The following is a 16,015-nucleotide window of genomic DNA, read 5'->3' on the forward strand; positions in this document are numbered from 1 at the left end:
ATATGTAGAAAAAAAAGGTAAATAATCGTCCAAAATTAAAACTACTTTAAGAAAAAAATAAAAAATAAAAACAAAAATGAAATTGTTTGAAATAGAAAATGATTTATTTATTTACTAATTAATTTTTAAAAATAAACTTCTAAATAAAACAAATAAAACTATATAAAAAATACAGAAACTAAACCTAAAATATAATACAAAAAATAAATGAATTATAAGATTTTCAAGAAGTGAGACTCACAAACAAATTTTTATAAAATCTTGTCTATTCATATATATTTTGTGTATTTTTTTGTACTTCTAATCCTGATAATGATATTGAAATAATTTGCACTTCTTGTATTAGGTCTATTTAATGGCTTTAGCAAGCACAGATGCAATAAATTTCATAACATAAAACACAAATAATTGTGATGTAAAAGCACCTTCACGTTCTAATTGGAAGTATAACCAGACAAATCGCTACAGAAGAGGAAGATAACCTTTATTTTTCATTACAACAATTACATAACTCAATGTATAATTTTAATGTCTCTTACTCTTTCACACGTCCAATTCTTTATCAATATTAGAATGAATACATGAACAAAAAAAAAAAGGAAATATTTGAAAAGACAAAGAGATGTGGTTTGAGACCTTTTAATTGCTGAATTATATTAATTAATAGTTAATAGGTTTCAATGGTTGGACTTCTATTTTGTTAGTCATTAAAGCCGAGTTCTTTAATTTCATCTATATTCATTTGATAATTTGAGAGTGGACAAGTGTCAAGCCATTACACAAATACTTGACACATTTTTTTAACATGATTAATGAAATGTATAGTGTAGTTTTTTTTCCCTCTTTTTTTTTTTTTTTTTTTGGGCAATTGCAATATGTTATTTTTTTAATAAGAATTTATATTTGTCATTAAAGCTGAATTCTTTGTTTTTTTTTTTTATATATTTACTTGATAATTTGAGAGTGGATATGTGTCAAACTTTTACACAAATACTTGGCACATTTTTTGAGTATTATTAATAAAATGCGCGGTGTAATTTTTTTTTTCTTCTCGCAATTGCAACATGTTATTTTTTTAATAAGCATTTATATTTATTTTAAATATTTTTTAATATACAAATTACTTTTTACAATGTAAGTTTTTTACTCTCTTTTTTTTTTTTTTGTTGCAATTGCAACTTGTTATTTTTTAATAAAAATTTATATTTGTTTTAGATATTTTTTTAATATAGGAATTATTTTTTTTAGATTTTAATGAAATGCACAGTATAATTTGTTTTCGCAATTGCAACATGATATTTTTTAAAACAAATTTATATTTGTTTTAGAGATTTTTTTAATATACAAATTCTTTTTACAGTGTAATTTTTTTCTCTTTTTTTTTCACAATTGCGACATGTTATTTTTTAATAAAAATTTATATTTGTTTTAGATTTTTTTTAATATACAAATTATTATTTTTTAGATTTTTTATAAAAATAATTTAATAATCTCATCAAAAACTATAGTGTATGGGAGAAGTTGAAAAGAGTGCAGAAGTAAGTATGAAAGAAGTCAAAAAGGCTTGTAGGTTAGGAGAAATCAATAAATATTGAGGTCTTTTTTTAAAAAATAAAAATTTAGAAAAATAAGATTGAAATATTGGAGCTTGTGGGTTTAAAAATTTCTTTTTCTTTATATAATATATATATATATATAGATAGTTAGATTATATATAACGCATCTTTAAATAATAATAATTAAAAAAAAGAATTTAAAATAGTATTATTTTTCTTGTTTAATTATTCTGCTGGTCCGCCTAAGTGAAAGATCTCAGTCATCCAAAATTTAAACGCCAAGAACCTGCCCCAATCAACGTCCACATTAACAAGAAGCGGGGCCCATTATTTGAATGCGGAGCATCACTCAATCACTGTTTTTCAGTTTGGGGGCATTTGGGAAGAAAAAACAAAAAAAAGGGTTAGTTTTTAAATTTTAACTTATTTTAGATTATATATCTTTTATATTTTTTATATAAAATGATAAAAAAGTTAAAAGTCATTTTTTAACCAACTTCCTAAATCAACCCTAAATAATAAATAAATTAAACGATTTCTTTTTTTGAAATTTATAAAAAAATACAGTTGTTCTCATATTTTAAATATAATTATGCTAAATTATCTTAAGTTTTATTTGAATCATAAATTTGAGTAAAAATTTAAAAAAAAAAAAAGAAAAAATATGAGTAAAAAATAGTTATCATAATTTACTCATATTTTTTATTTTTCTTTCAAAATTTCTATCCAAATTGATATTTCAAACGAAAGGTTTTAATGTACATAATAATTATATCGTTGTTCATTAATAATTTATTAGTCGTATGAATAAAAAAATAATATTATCTTATCTTATCTACCAAAAGGTAAAATAGTTATCTCTATTTATTTTAATCTATACTAGTTTATTACAAAGAAAATCAGTATAATTACATAAAAAGTATAGAGCTAATTATATATATATATATATATATATTTTAAAATTTTAAAGAAAAGTATAATTTACAGAAAAAAAGAATAAAGAAAAAAAAGTCATTGTTTGAGTAGAAACATGTTTTCAATGTCCAAGAACTAGAAATTCCCAAAAAAATCAGATATTCCCACATTTGGTGTCATTGAAAAACCCAAGTCATTTCAATTTCACCAATGACAAGGAATTTTAATTTTGGAGGTTTAAAAAGGGTTTTACTAATGTGGTCATAGAAAAATAAAAATAAAAATATAAACATACATATCACATCACATCATATATGAACCCCGCTCCTTATCATATTATTAAAACTCCATTTAAAATTTTAAAATTAAAACTCTCCATCTCTATTCTTTTAATTTACCATTTGTAGATTCTCAGTAGATTCCAGGAATCATCCCTTCCCAAGAATCCCATTTCCCACTGTCCAATGCTTATCAGTACACACCAGTAACCACCCACACACCAATATAAACATTCATGATCACAAAATATTATGTATAATTTTAAAAATTATTTATGTATTTATATATATTTGAAAGTAATAAAATATTTTAGTATTTATATTAAAAAAAATTATATTATATAATTTAAACGGTCTGGTTCAATTATAAATGAATTTGTAATTATAAAATTACAAACTGAACTGGAAATACGATTTAACTATTTTGAAAATTAAAAATTACAACCGAACTATAAAATTACTACCCCTTCCTTTAGCCAATTGGATTGTCAAGTCGGCGGAAGCTAAAACTCTCGTATAAAAAAGTCAAAGTTTAAATCTCAATAAGTGAATCAATAATTAATATTTCATTATTCACAACTTTTTGGGACTACCCTTAAGATTTTTGTTCAATAATTATATGATATAAGTGACACAAAATTACATCTATTCAATGAACTAGTCAAGACCAAGTCTTTGCGAATTCGGTTCCTTTAAAATGATTTTTTCTAAAGTAATTTTAGCAAAATTTTTTGTACAGTTGAAATTTAATTTTATAAAAATTGAGGAAATAATATATTGACAGTCGCTTTAAAAAAAAAATCTCAACATTACAAAAAATCATTGCAAAAGATCTAGACTAGATAGTGTTTGAAAACTTGCTAAAATAGTCAAAAAAAAAAAAAAAAAAAACTATAAAAAATTAATCCATTTAATTTTACTGTTATTTATATAATTTTTTATAAAAAAATAAAAAATTATTAAAAAAATCAATGCCCAAACACGAATGCCCCTCAATCCGAGCCGAGATATTAAAAAAAAAAAAAAAAAAAAACAGCCCCTAACCCTCCTACTACGGTACCACCCAATGGGGACACCAATTAGTCTATACCAAAAAGTCATTTGCTAGCCGGGTCTAAGTGCGACTAATAGTAACCGAATATGCCGCGAATTCTCTTCGCCTTAACGGCTCTTTTGTGCTTTTTTCCAACCGCCACTTCATCACGTTAAGCATATGCTCTCTAAATATTCTATCTCCTCCTTTTTAAACTCCCCCACACCTTATTTTCACTGCGTTCACTACTCCCACCCACAAATCTTCATTCTTATTAGGCTTTTTCCTTTCAACTTTTTCACTTCCAATTCTGGGTTCAGAGAGAGAATAAAGATAAAGGGTTGGATGAAATTTGGGAAGAGATTGAAGCAACAAGTTCAAGAAACTTTGCCGGGATGGCACGACAAGTTTCTGTCCTACAAGGATTTGAAAAAGCTTGTGAGGTTAATTTCTTCGGCTCCTCCGATGATGAATGGATCGCTCGAGTTTGGGAAGGCTGAGGCTGAGTTCATGTACTTGTTGAACAATGAGATCGAGAAATTCAACTCTTTTTTTATGGAACAAGAGGAGGATTTCGTTATCCGCCATAAGGTTAGTTTTCTTATTCTTGTTTGTATTGAGTTTTTTTTTTTTTTTTAATTGTGAATTGTAGTGGAATAAGGGGTTAGTGAGATCTAAATCTGATACTGGTTTGAAAATGGTATTGTTTTAGTTTGAACTCAGTCAAAGACCAACATTTCTAACCAAAATAGTTGGTTGGGTCAACTGAGTCAACTCAGTTGAAAATTAAGGGAATGTTAATTTTTTTTTTTTTTTTTTTTTTTGGGTGGCTTTAATTATTATAATTTGAAGGGAATGTTAAAGTTATAAGCCAAGGGCTGGAAACTTGGCATAGCCCATTTTAACATGTTGAAAAATATGGGTCCCTATGTCCACTTCATAACAACACGATTATACCTTGTCTTTATTTTGTTGACTAGTTACACGACTTTATTATAGAATAAACATTTAATCATATGGTGTTCGAAGAATATATGCTAAATAATTAGTAGATGGTGATGAGATTAACGTAATAGACGTGACTTTTTTTGGGGGGTCACGAATTACGTTAAATCACATCGAATATATGCATGAACGAATAAATTCAGGATTACAGAATTATTTGACTGCTAGTTGGTGATGAGATTAATGTATAGACATAACATTTTGTTGTTTTTGGGGGTCACGAAGTACATTAAATCACATTGAATTTATGCATGAACGAATAAATTCAGGATTAGAGAATAATTTGATGTAAAGAATAATTCGGAATACGAGAATTATTCAACACAATGATGTGTATTGCAGTTATGGATAATGACAATATTTAACAAGAATTCTTAGAACTTTTAATTAAAAAGAAAAAGAAAAAAAAGACATAAGTAACAATGATGATTATGACACTTGAGATAAAATGTTTATTGGGAATAAACATTAGTATGTGAAATTAAAATTGCATAGGTTATTTTAATGTGGTGAAAAAGATAAAAATTAATAATGTGTTGATTGCAGGAGTTGCAACAGAGGATTGAGAGAGTGACTGAGAGTTGGGGACCAAATGGAAGTCAACCATCAGAGATGGATTACAAAGAGGAGATGGGTAAAATCAGAAAAGAGATTGTCAATTTCCATGGTGAAATGGTGCTTTTAATGAACTATAGCAATATCAACTACACAGGTACTCCTCGATGTTCAATTCTTCCCATATTTGTGTTTTTGCGAACAAGAAATTCACTTCCATTTGAACTCAATTGACATAACTTGTCTAAAATAAAGACGGGTGTTTGATATAATTCAAGCCAAAGCAGTTTACCCAGTTGTGTTAATTATTACTTGTATTAGGAGCCTCTACGAATGATCACAAACACATGAGCAAGAATTATCCCATAATTTTCAGTTTTGAAGTTACAAGGCACTAGTTATGGTAGCCTTAAGAGAGATTGAAGAAAAAGAGGAACTGTGTATTTTTCTGCGGAGTTTTTCCATCATTGTTGTGTAAAATGTATTCTCTATCTTTATATAGTCGTCAACAACCACCATATCTTCTACAGATAAGATCCCTTCATTCAAATACATGGGTTTATCGAATAATCCATGTGGATACGTCAAGTGTATTGGATCAGATCAAATCCGATCAAATTTTTCAATAACATGGATGTATGAGTTATAACATTTGTTTAGGCAGAAAAACATTTTTATTACTGAACATAGTTTCTAGAAAAGGTCTTTTGTAATAAAAGATTTTTGTATTTTATTGCAAACTTGAAAGTGGTGTGCTAGCAGTGGTTGCAACAGTCGCAGTAGTGGCAGCGATAGTAGCCTTGGGTTAGGGTGGTGCGGGTGGTTGTGGAGGCAGGGTGGTAAGGTGGCGGCATTGGCGAGTGATGGTGGTGACAATGGTGATGGCATTGAGAAGACCATAGTTATTAGAAAAATGTTCTCTGCCTTGAAAAAATAGAAAAGGGTTTCGCTTAAATTAATTCAGCTTTCATTGTTCATGGAAAAGCCTTTTTTATTGACTATTTTTCTTGTCATATCCAAATCCCAAAAATAATTTTTATTTTTATTTTTTATGAAGCCTAAGATTGCATTGATATACTAATTGAACCAAATGGCAAAAATAGAAATTCAATTAGTAGTTCTAGTCGCATTTCTTTGTTGAGTGTTATCACTATACAAAATTGTTAGACAATACAAAAAAAAAAAAAAAAATGAATTTATTACTTTGCAGGGTTGGCCAAGATCTTGAAGAAATATGACAAGCGAACTGGTGGGTTGTTGCGCTCACCCTTCATTCAGAATGTGTTGCAGCAACCTTTTTACACAACTGATCTCATATCAAAACTTGTCAAAGAATGTGAAAGCACCATCGATGCAATGTTCCCGGTGGTTGAAGAAGAAGAAGGAATAATCCGCGGAGAAAGAGAGGCGATTATGGTGTCGGGAGAAGGAGTTTTTAGGAATACAATTGCAGCTCTGCTGACTATGCAAGAGATTAGAAGAGGAAGCTCCACATACGGCCACTTCTCTCTACCGCCTCTCAACTTGCCGGATTTTGATTTCATCCAGGCCTGTCAACTCAATTCACCCATACCAATTCCCTAATATTAGAGAAATTATGATACATGCAATACATTTAACACATATAGTTGGCCATAATTTTGTGTTTTTTGGGGATTGGCTAAATGCTACATAATACATGATGTATAAGAAAGTAGGCCTACCGCTTCTTCCTTATTTTTATTTTATTTTTTTGTTGTATGCTAATTAGTATGTTGAAAGATGAGCTTCTCTTTTAGAGTAAAAGACAGTTCTAATATTAATGGAAAAATTACAAATTTTCAATATTTTGGAATTAGCTTTTCTAAAATGGGATTATTTGAATCAGATAAGGGAAAAAAAATGTTGAAGGTTTATTAGTTGTTAAACAAATTGAATCACCAGAAGGTATAGAGGTTTTAATTAGACCAGTTAGGGGTAATGTTATTTGTGAGTTTGATTATCACAAAAAGCATAACTCAATACTATAAGAGATGGACTAAAAAAAAAATTAAATTATAATCAAACATCACATGAGGTATAATGAAACAATTCTTGGATCATAAGTAAAATAATGTCATAATTAACAGAGATCGTAGCTAAAGATGCATACTAAAAAATGTGCACCATAGATTTTCCTTCACTTTAGTGCAAAATTGAACATTTGTATAAATGTACAAAATCATAGAAGATTTTACAAGATAATATGTCACTTTAGTGCCTGCCACTACTTCTGGCAACTCATCAAACATTTGTATTTATTTGTTTGCATAACATTTATATATGCCAAAAAAAAAAAAAAATACTCGTTATTTATATTTTTGAACAAAAAACAAAAAATTAATTATTTTTATTTATCAAACGACACCTAAGATGTTGAAGACCTCATTTAATAGGTGAGTGTGGCATGATCTTTTGGGAGACAACTTCTTTTTGGTAAACAAAAATATTTTTCTCATTTAAATGGTTTACTCCCAAGTATGGGTCAAGTTTGAGGTTAATCCTTGCCATGAGACATTTTTAATCACAAAAACCTAATAATAATTGATAATTGGACCGAAGTAAGCCTAATATTTTTACTCACAAAAGCCTAATAATAGTTGATAATTGGATCGAAGTAGGAAAAGTCACATAAGACTAATAACTTCTACTAGAGAATGGAGGGATTCTCATAGACGGCGCCATTGAAGCAACCACTCACAATCAACACAATATTTTCTGTTTAGAGTATCATGCCTTCATGGCTTTGTTCTCCCTTGACGAAAAGGCCTCCTGCTAGTTGAAGGAAATAATTAGCTTTATAAGGTGGGTCGTAAATGTCCCACGGAGCGATGTAGGACGCGCCCTACAAAGCCACCCTTTAGAGAGCAAAATAATTATTTTTAAGGATCCAAGAAAAAAAGAGTCCATAGAGAGCAAAAGTATAATATACCCATTTATGAGTTGTGCGATGTCTACAAATCCTAGCCCATTGCCCTTTTTTTTGGTGGGTTTGAATTTTAGCCCTCTCTTGGATAACAAAACAGCAATCAAATTTCTTTTATAGTACCCCAGCTAAGAGGCTAAGGCCTACTTTTATAAGGCCAAGCCCAATCTATACATTGGGCCTTCCCTAGGTTGGTCCACCATTTACTTAGGATAATTACTCGTATACTGACTAGACTTATTTGGAAATGGGGTGATTGTTGCGGCAATATGGGCTCATTTTAAGATCCGTTTTAATAATTTGAATCATTCACTTTTTAGAGTATATTGGGGGTGTTTGGTGCAGTTTTTTTAAGCCAACTTATAGCTTCTGGCTTTTAAAAAGTTATTTTGGACTGTTTGATTAAACTTATTTCAAACAGCTTCTGATTCTAACAACTTATTTTAAGTCAAAAAAGCTGATTCTGAGAAGCTGCTCACCCCTTGCTTCTGATTATCAGCTTCTGCTGTGGACATGTTAATTCACCGTTATACTCTTAGATTTTTTTATTTTTTATTTTTTTAAAAATAGAAAAAGACTTAAATGGACTATTAAATATTATTATTATTTTTTATGAAAAATGTAGACAAATAGTGAATAATAAAAAATAAAAATTAATTGAAAAAGTTACTTCACAGCTTATTTAACAAACATTACTCAGCAACTTAAATCTATAATCCAACAGCTATACCAAACAGATTAACCGCTTCTGATTAAAGTCATAATCTATAATCTGTTAAGCTATAATCTATAATCTGTTTTAACAGCTACACCAAACACCACCATTGAGTAGAATATATTTACAAAAAATAAAGTTGATCGAATATTGTTAACTATTTCATCGAATTGCATTTGTATCTAAAAAATAAATGATAAATGTGATTTGAATTATAGAAATGAATACAAATGTGAGTGGATGAAAGAGTTAATGATATCCAATCAACTTGATTTTTGTTAGGTATGTTCTAATCGATGTACTCCAAAAAATGAACGATTTGGATCATCGAAATGAGTCTTGAAATGGGCCCATATAGATGTACAACAGTGACTGCTGTGCGAGATGCACAACAATCACCCTATTTCCAACTTATTTACTTCCAAGTCCTAAATAAAATTTTGTGAACATATAAATTTTTGCAAATGAGAAATTTATGGTGTGACTTATTTATTTACTAGCATATACCCATGCCTGAAGACACGGTGTAAATAATGTTAGGATTAAAATAAAATTGTAATCCCAACACTATTTAAATTTATTTTTTAATTTGATAAAATCACAAATTTATTATAAAATTTTGGAGTTCTCACAAAACTCCTCACGAAACTTATTTTTGCTTATATAATATATAACTAGATAGATAGATGTGCCTAACATACATACAATTTTCACGGGTATACATATAATACTACTTTTGCTTATATAATTATATGAAAATTGTATGGATACCCGTAATGTCCTACTGTATTACAGGCATACAAACATTATATGGAAATATTTGTAAAATATATTGAACAAAAAGAATAAAATAAAAAATAAAAAAACAAATAGAGAAAAAAATAAAAACGGGAGAAAATAAAAAATAAATAAAAAGAAAAGAAAGAGGAATGTGGGATCATGGAAGGATGGGTGAGAAAAAGAAAAAACAAGAGAGAGAGAGAAGAGGGAAAGTAGAAAATGTATATGTAGGACATTTTTTGGAAAATATATCTCAACCAGTGTTTTATAATTTGAACAGATCTGAGCCATCTAAATGTCCTAATAAGACAAAAATATATTGAAGATTCAAAAATCGTCATGTTTTATTAAAATACTAGCGTATGCCCATGGTGTCAATAATGTTAGGATTATAATAAAATTGTAATCCCAACACTATTTAAATTTATTTTTTTATTTGATAAAATCACAAATTTATTATAAAATTTTGAAGTTCTCACAAAATTCTTCATGAAAACTCATTTTTGCTTATATAATATATAGTTAGATAGATAGATGTGCCTATCATACATACAATTTTCACGGGCATACATACAATACTGCTTTTGCTTATATAATTATATAAAAATTGTATGTATGCTCGTAATGTCCTAGTGTATTACGGGCATATAAACATTATATGGAAATGTGTGCAAAATATATTAAACAAAAAGAAGAAAATTAAAAAAAAAACAAAAACAAATAGAGAAAATAAATAAAAATAGGAGAAAATAAAAAATAAATAAAAAGAAAAGAGAGAGGAAGGTGGGATCATGGAAGGATGGGCGAGAAAAAAAAAAGTAAGAGAGAGAGAGAGAATAGGGAAAGTAGAAAATGCATATGTAGAACATTTTTTAGAAAATATATCTCAGCCATTGTTTTATAATTTGAACAGATCTGAGCCATCCAAATGTCCTAATAGGACAAAAATATGTTGAAGATTAAAAAACCATCCTGCTTTATTAAAATATACTAGCGTATATCCGTGCCTGAAGGCACGATGTAAATAATGTTAGGATTAGAATATATTGTAATCTCAACATTATTTAAATTTAGTTTTTAATTTGATAAAATCACAAATTTATTATAAAATTTTGGAGTTCTCACAAATCTCCTCACGAAAACTCGCTTTTGCTTATATAATATATAGGTAGATAGATAGATGTGCCTGACATACATATAATTTTCACAGGCATACATACAATACTTCTTTTGCTTAAATAATTATACGGGCATACATACATCGTATGGAAATATGTGTAAAATATATTGAACAAAAAGGAGAAAATAAAAAAAATAAACAAATAGAGAGAAAAATAAAATAATAAAAAGAAAAGAGAGAAGAAGGTGGAATCATTGGATCATGGAAGGATGGGTCAGAAAAGGAAAAAGTAAGAAAGAGAGAAGTGAGAAAGTAGAAAATAGAAAATGTATATGTAGGACATTTTTTGGAAAATATAACTCATCCATTGTTTTATAATTTGAACAGATTTGAGCTTTCCAAATGTCCTAATAGGACAAAAATAAGTTGAAGATTCAAAAACTATAATGCTTTATTAAAATATGTTGAAGATTCATATGAGATTTAAATTTATGAAATCTATCTGGTATTCAATACGTTTAATAATAATAATTAATTGTTCAAATTAATTTAATATGTGGACTATAAAATTCGTTAATTTAATCTCCATTACATACAGTAATATCTGGCTCCTAATTATGGGATCGCAGGTTTTTCCATATAATATGAATAAAAATAAGTGAACAAAAAGGAAAAAAAAAAACATACAAATAGAGAGAAAAATAAAAATAGGAGAAAATAAAAAAATAAAAAGAAAAGAGAGAGGAAGGTGGATTCATGGGATCATAGAAGGATGGATGAGAAAAGGAAAAAGTAAGAGAGAGAAGCAGAAAAATAGAAAATGTACATGTAGGTTGTGTAGGACAAATTCAAAAACATTCCTGCTTTATTATATAGATATTTTTATTTATATGTATAATATTGAGCTTTATTTGTTAGATTAATACATTATCGGTAAATTACATTTTGCACCCATGCGCTTTACATAAAATCTCACTTTGATCCTTACACATCATATTGTGACACTTGACCTCCTGAGCTTTTGGTCAAGTGTCACATTGGCCCTTTTGTTACTACCACTGTTTGACTCTTTAACAAAAGTTAGTCACATGAAAAACATGTGATCACTAAATGGCAGCATGGAGAAAAAACTTACTCGCATGGAGAAAAAACTTACTCGCAGTATCCATAACTACATTGCCACAAATGAAGCCAATGTCAACATGAACACACAAATGGCCATAATTCATTTCATAAAATATATTGTTTGTATCCAGTAAGTCCAAATGGCAACATATTCATGATGCAAACATGTTGGCAGTATCTATAACTACATAGACAAAACATGCCACATTGTCAAAAGAGTTTGATAATCAAAATAAACAACACCCCTATTTAGGTTCTTCTCCTTAGAGGCAGATGCATTTTGAAGTGAGGATAAGGTCACAACATTCCTTCATCTCTATGTAAATGAGGCTGGTGTTGGTGTTGACGTTGCTCCCCTTGATGCTTCAAATGTTTGTGACAATGCTGCTTTTGTTGTTGTTGTTACACTTCTTATTGGTGTTGGTGTTGTCCTTGTTCTTGCTGCTATTGTTGCCCTTGATGTTAAAGTTGCCTTTGTCGCTGAAGTTTCCCTTTGTGTTTGTGAACTTTCCCTTGATACAGATGGATTTGGTGCCCTTGGAATGGCTGAAGCTGAATTGGGTGCTGAAGATCGATTTGGTGTTGCCATTGGTATTGGTGTTTGGGTTACACTTAGTGTTGCCATTGGTGCTGATGCTTGAGATGATGTTGATCCAGCCTTAGTACACTGCAATTGGCATAAAATATTTGGTCCAATCAAACATATATTTAGTTGTATTTATTTAAAACATTAACAACAAAGTATGCACTCACCCTTTTCCTTTTATAGCCTAAGCTCTTCCATCTTGGTTTTTTTTTTTTTTTTTTTTGGTACTTCCTGTTTGGTGGATTCTTGCAGCTCCTATAGTTATGGCCCCATGTTATATTCTGCTTTGTGACGTTGGTAGGTTCATCTGGTCTATTCCTTCTAGAAGTTGGAAGCCTTCTTGGAGGCTTATGACAAATATGAGGTAATGGGGTTAATAATCCAGTCTTGGACCACAATTTAGGACCATTTAGAGGTTGTATCATGTTTTCATAAATCTTCAAATTGGTCTAGCATTCATTCACATAATCTTCAGGTGTCTCACCCTTGTACCAGATAGTAGCCACACCATGAGCACAAGGTATACCCTTTAAATCACACCTTCTGCATGAGCAAGTATGTTCATCCAGGTCCACTACGCACTGATCACCATTTGAACAATTAACTTGAAACTTAGGCCCTCCTTACCACATAGGAAAACAACCCTCTGATTCAATTTTCAATTGCTCCAGCATTTTCTGTATTTTTGGACATAATTTACCCTCATGTTTCCTCATTAAGTCCCTCCTTATCGCATTCTGTTCATCAACAAACATCTTATCCAGTCAAGCATTGTTATGATTGGCTTGTCTTTGGTCTCTAAAATAAACTTATCTCTAGGTTGACTACTCCCACAAACATCACATGACTCTACTTGGTTGTCCCAACAATCCATTACTGGAACATTTTCTAAGTACACTTCAATGACTCTACTAGGAGGCGTTTGGGCAATCATTTCAACCAAATTAGCATCAGTTGCTTGCAACCTTAGACCATTATCTAAGTCCATCCTATGGATTCTGTAAAAGTAAATAATTAAACCATCATACCCAAATTTCTTCACATCATCATTAAAGTGAAGTAAAGAAAATTTAGCAGGATCACACTTTTCAACTAAAGTAATGTTTACAAATTGATGTATATTTAAATAAAAATAAACATAAATTTGTACAACAATCTTAAAACATATTATATCTTTCCCATGGAATTAAACAAATAGATTCATAATAATTTGTAATAGATTAATTTCCCCACTGTATGAATTCTCTACTTTGCATCTGTTAATTGGAAAAATTATAGAACATGTACTCTGGAAATTGTAAAATTGAATAGCCCACTGTATTTGTGCTCAGATTCATGATAGTGTATTAGTTTGACTTTTCCTAGGAGATTTGTACACTGCATAGGTTCTTTGTTTTGGTAAATAAAAAAAAAATATTTGCTTGCTACTATTTTCCAAAAACCAAAATTTGTGGTTTTGTTGTTCGCGAATCATAGTATCTTTTCAGAATGTGTACATTAGCCCATTGTTGCACTGCATAAATTCATGATGAGGAATTTACATTTATTTAAATATTAATATACTTTGCACGCTGTTTAGTTCTAGTATAAGGTTATAATTTTATGTGCAAGATACATGCTACATGTTTAATTTCTAGTTTCTGACCATGAGTTGCATGCTTTATTTTATAGTTTTAGAATATAATTTGCATGCTTACAAGTGTTTAAATGTTTTAGTTAAAATTGACATGCTAATTATTTTATACTTTTCTAAGTATAATATACATTTTCATTATTTTCTAGATCCTAGTCTAATTCACATGTTTATTAGATTCTATATTTGTAAGATAATTTGCATGTTCTTTATTTTCTAGATTTTAATTTAGGTTACTTCTAGAATTATTTGCATGTTAATTGCTAGAATTATTTACATGTTTATTGTGTAATAATTTCATATGTAACTCTTGCCGATTAATTTTAATTTAATTTTTGGAGTTATAAAGTTTTTGTGTAGCTTGTCTAGCATTTTAATTTTTTACTTAATTGTGCTATTAAATAAATTGCTAGAAGGTTTCAACTAATTTATTACTTTTACAGTTTTTTTTTTCCAATTATTTGTTTTATAGTTTGTTGTGTTTTTCTGCTAACTTTTTTTACAGGAATACCTATGCGAAAGGGAATGGAAAAAAAAATACAAAACCAAATGAATACAATTTGGGACATTAAAACTAAAAATTTGGACTACTAAAGTTTTTGTTGAATAGAAATACCTAAGCATGAAAACGAATTATAAACTAAAAAGAATCCTTATTTGGATTGGTTAATTTCTTTATATTTGAAACAACTTTTTGCTTGAGGTAGTGGTTAAATTACCAATCTTTATTGAAGCAAATTTGTTTGCTTGTAATTTTGAAAGCATTTTATTTGCTTGTAAATTGTTGTAGCAATTTCTAATTGCTTGTAATTTGGTTAAGAATTTTTAATGGCTTGTAAGTTTTGGAACTTGGTTTGTTTTAACCTAATTTATCCCTTGAAAAACTTAATTCTAAATTTGTTTCCCATTGATTAGGAGTCAACAGGCTCTTAAAAGTTTTGTCTAAGGTTAATTGGGTCTTAAGTCAGACCGGTATGACCCCTATAGTCTTCCTGAAAACTTTCTTGACCATCTTCGATTCTAGGGTAAGTGGTGAGACTAGTTTTGAATTAGATTTCTGACTTTGAAATTTTCTAGTGTTAAGCTTAGTTTTTGAAAACATAAAATAGTAAGATTTTGTTGTATTTTTCAAAAATGAAAAATATAACTAATGTTGCTGCTACTAATGTTGGTGGGGATCAGAACCCCGAGCCAATTGGCTTGCCAACCCTTACTGTGACTTCTGTGGTCAATCTAGTTGTTGTGACCTCTCTGGTCAATCTGTTGCTATTTTTTCCGTTTTGAGAGAATCGCTTAACCATCATGAACGCCTAGAGAAGTTCACTGGAGTGAATTTCAATAGGTGGCTGCAAAAGATACTGTTTAACCTGACTACTTTTAACCTTGCGAGATTTTTGAGTGAGGATCCACTAGTCATGGAGGAGAATGAACAAAACAAGCACAAACTCATGGCACTAGACGTTTGGAAGCAGTCAGACTTCCTTTGCCAGAACTATATTCTAAACATCTTGGTAGACACACTATGGGATACTTTGGACAAGAAATCAGCAAAAGAGTTGTGGGATGCTTTGAACAAGAAGTACAAAACTGAGGATGCTGAGGCAAAGAAATTTGTCATTGGCCGATTTCTGGATTTCAAAACAGTGGATTCTAAAACTGTCATTAGCCAAGTCTAAGGTTTTCAAGTAATTCTACATGAGATTCATGTAGAAGGAATGTTGCTGAGTGAATCATTCTAGGCAGTTGCTTTGATTGAGAAGTTGCTTAATG

The 16,015-nt window shown here is 29.6% G+C and overlaps 1 protein-coding gene across 1 annotated transcript; it reads left to right on the top strand.

The window, feature by feature from the left end:
* The first annotated feature begins 3,870 nt into the window (after positions 1–3,870).
* On the top strand, positions 3,871–7,168 carry LOC114260272 (SPX domain-containing protein 3). The gene is made up of 3 exons (XM_082869531.1): positions 3,871–4,373; positions 5,334–5,499; positions 6,553–7,168. Exons 1-3 carry the CDS (start codon positions 3,963–3,965, stop codon positions 6,924–6,926), a joined length of 951 nt encoding a protein of 316 aa, XP_082725657.1. The 5' UTR covers positions 3,871–3,962; the 3' UTR covers positions 6,927–7,168.
* Positions 7,169–16,015: the final 8,847 nt, after the last annotated feature.

The sequence above is a fragment of the Camellia sinensis genome, chromosome 5 (genome assembly GCF_055761805.1).
Source record: "Camellia sinensis isolate YWXY chromosome 5, ASM5576180v1, whole genome shotgun sequence".
NCBI lineage: Eukaryota > Viridiplantae > Streptophyta > Magnoliopsida > Ericales > Theaceae > Camellia > Camellia sinensis.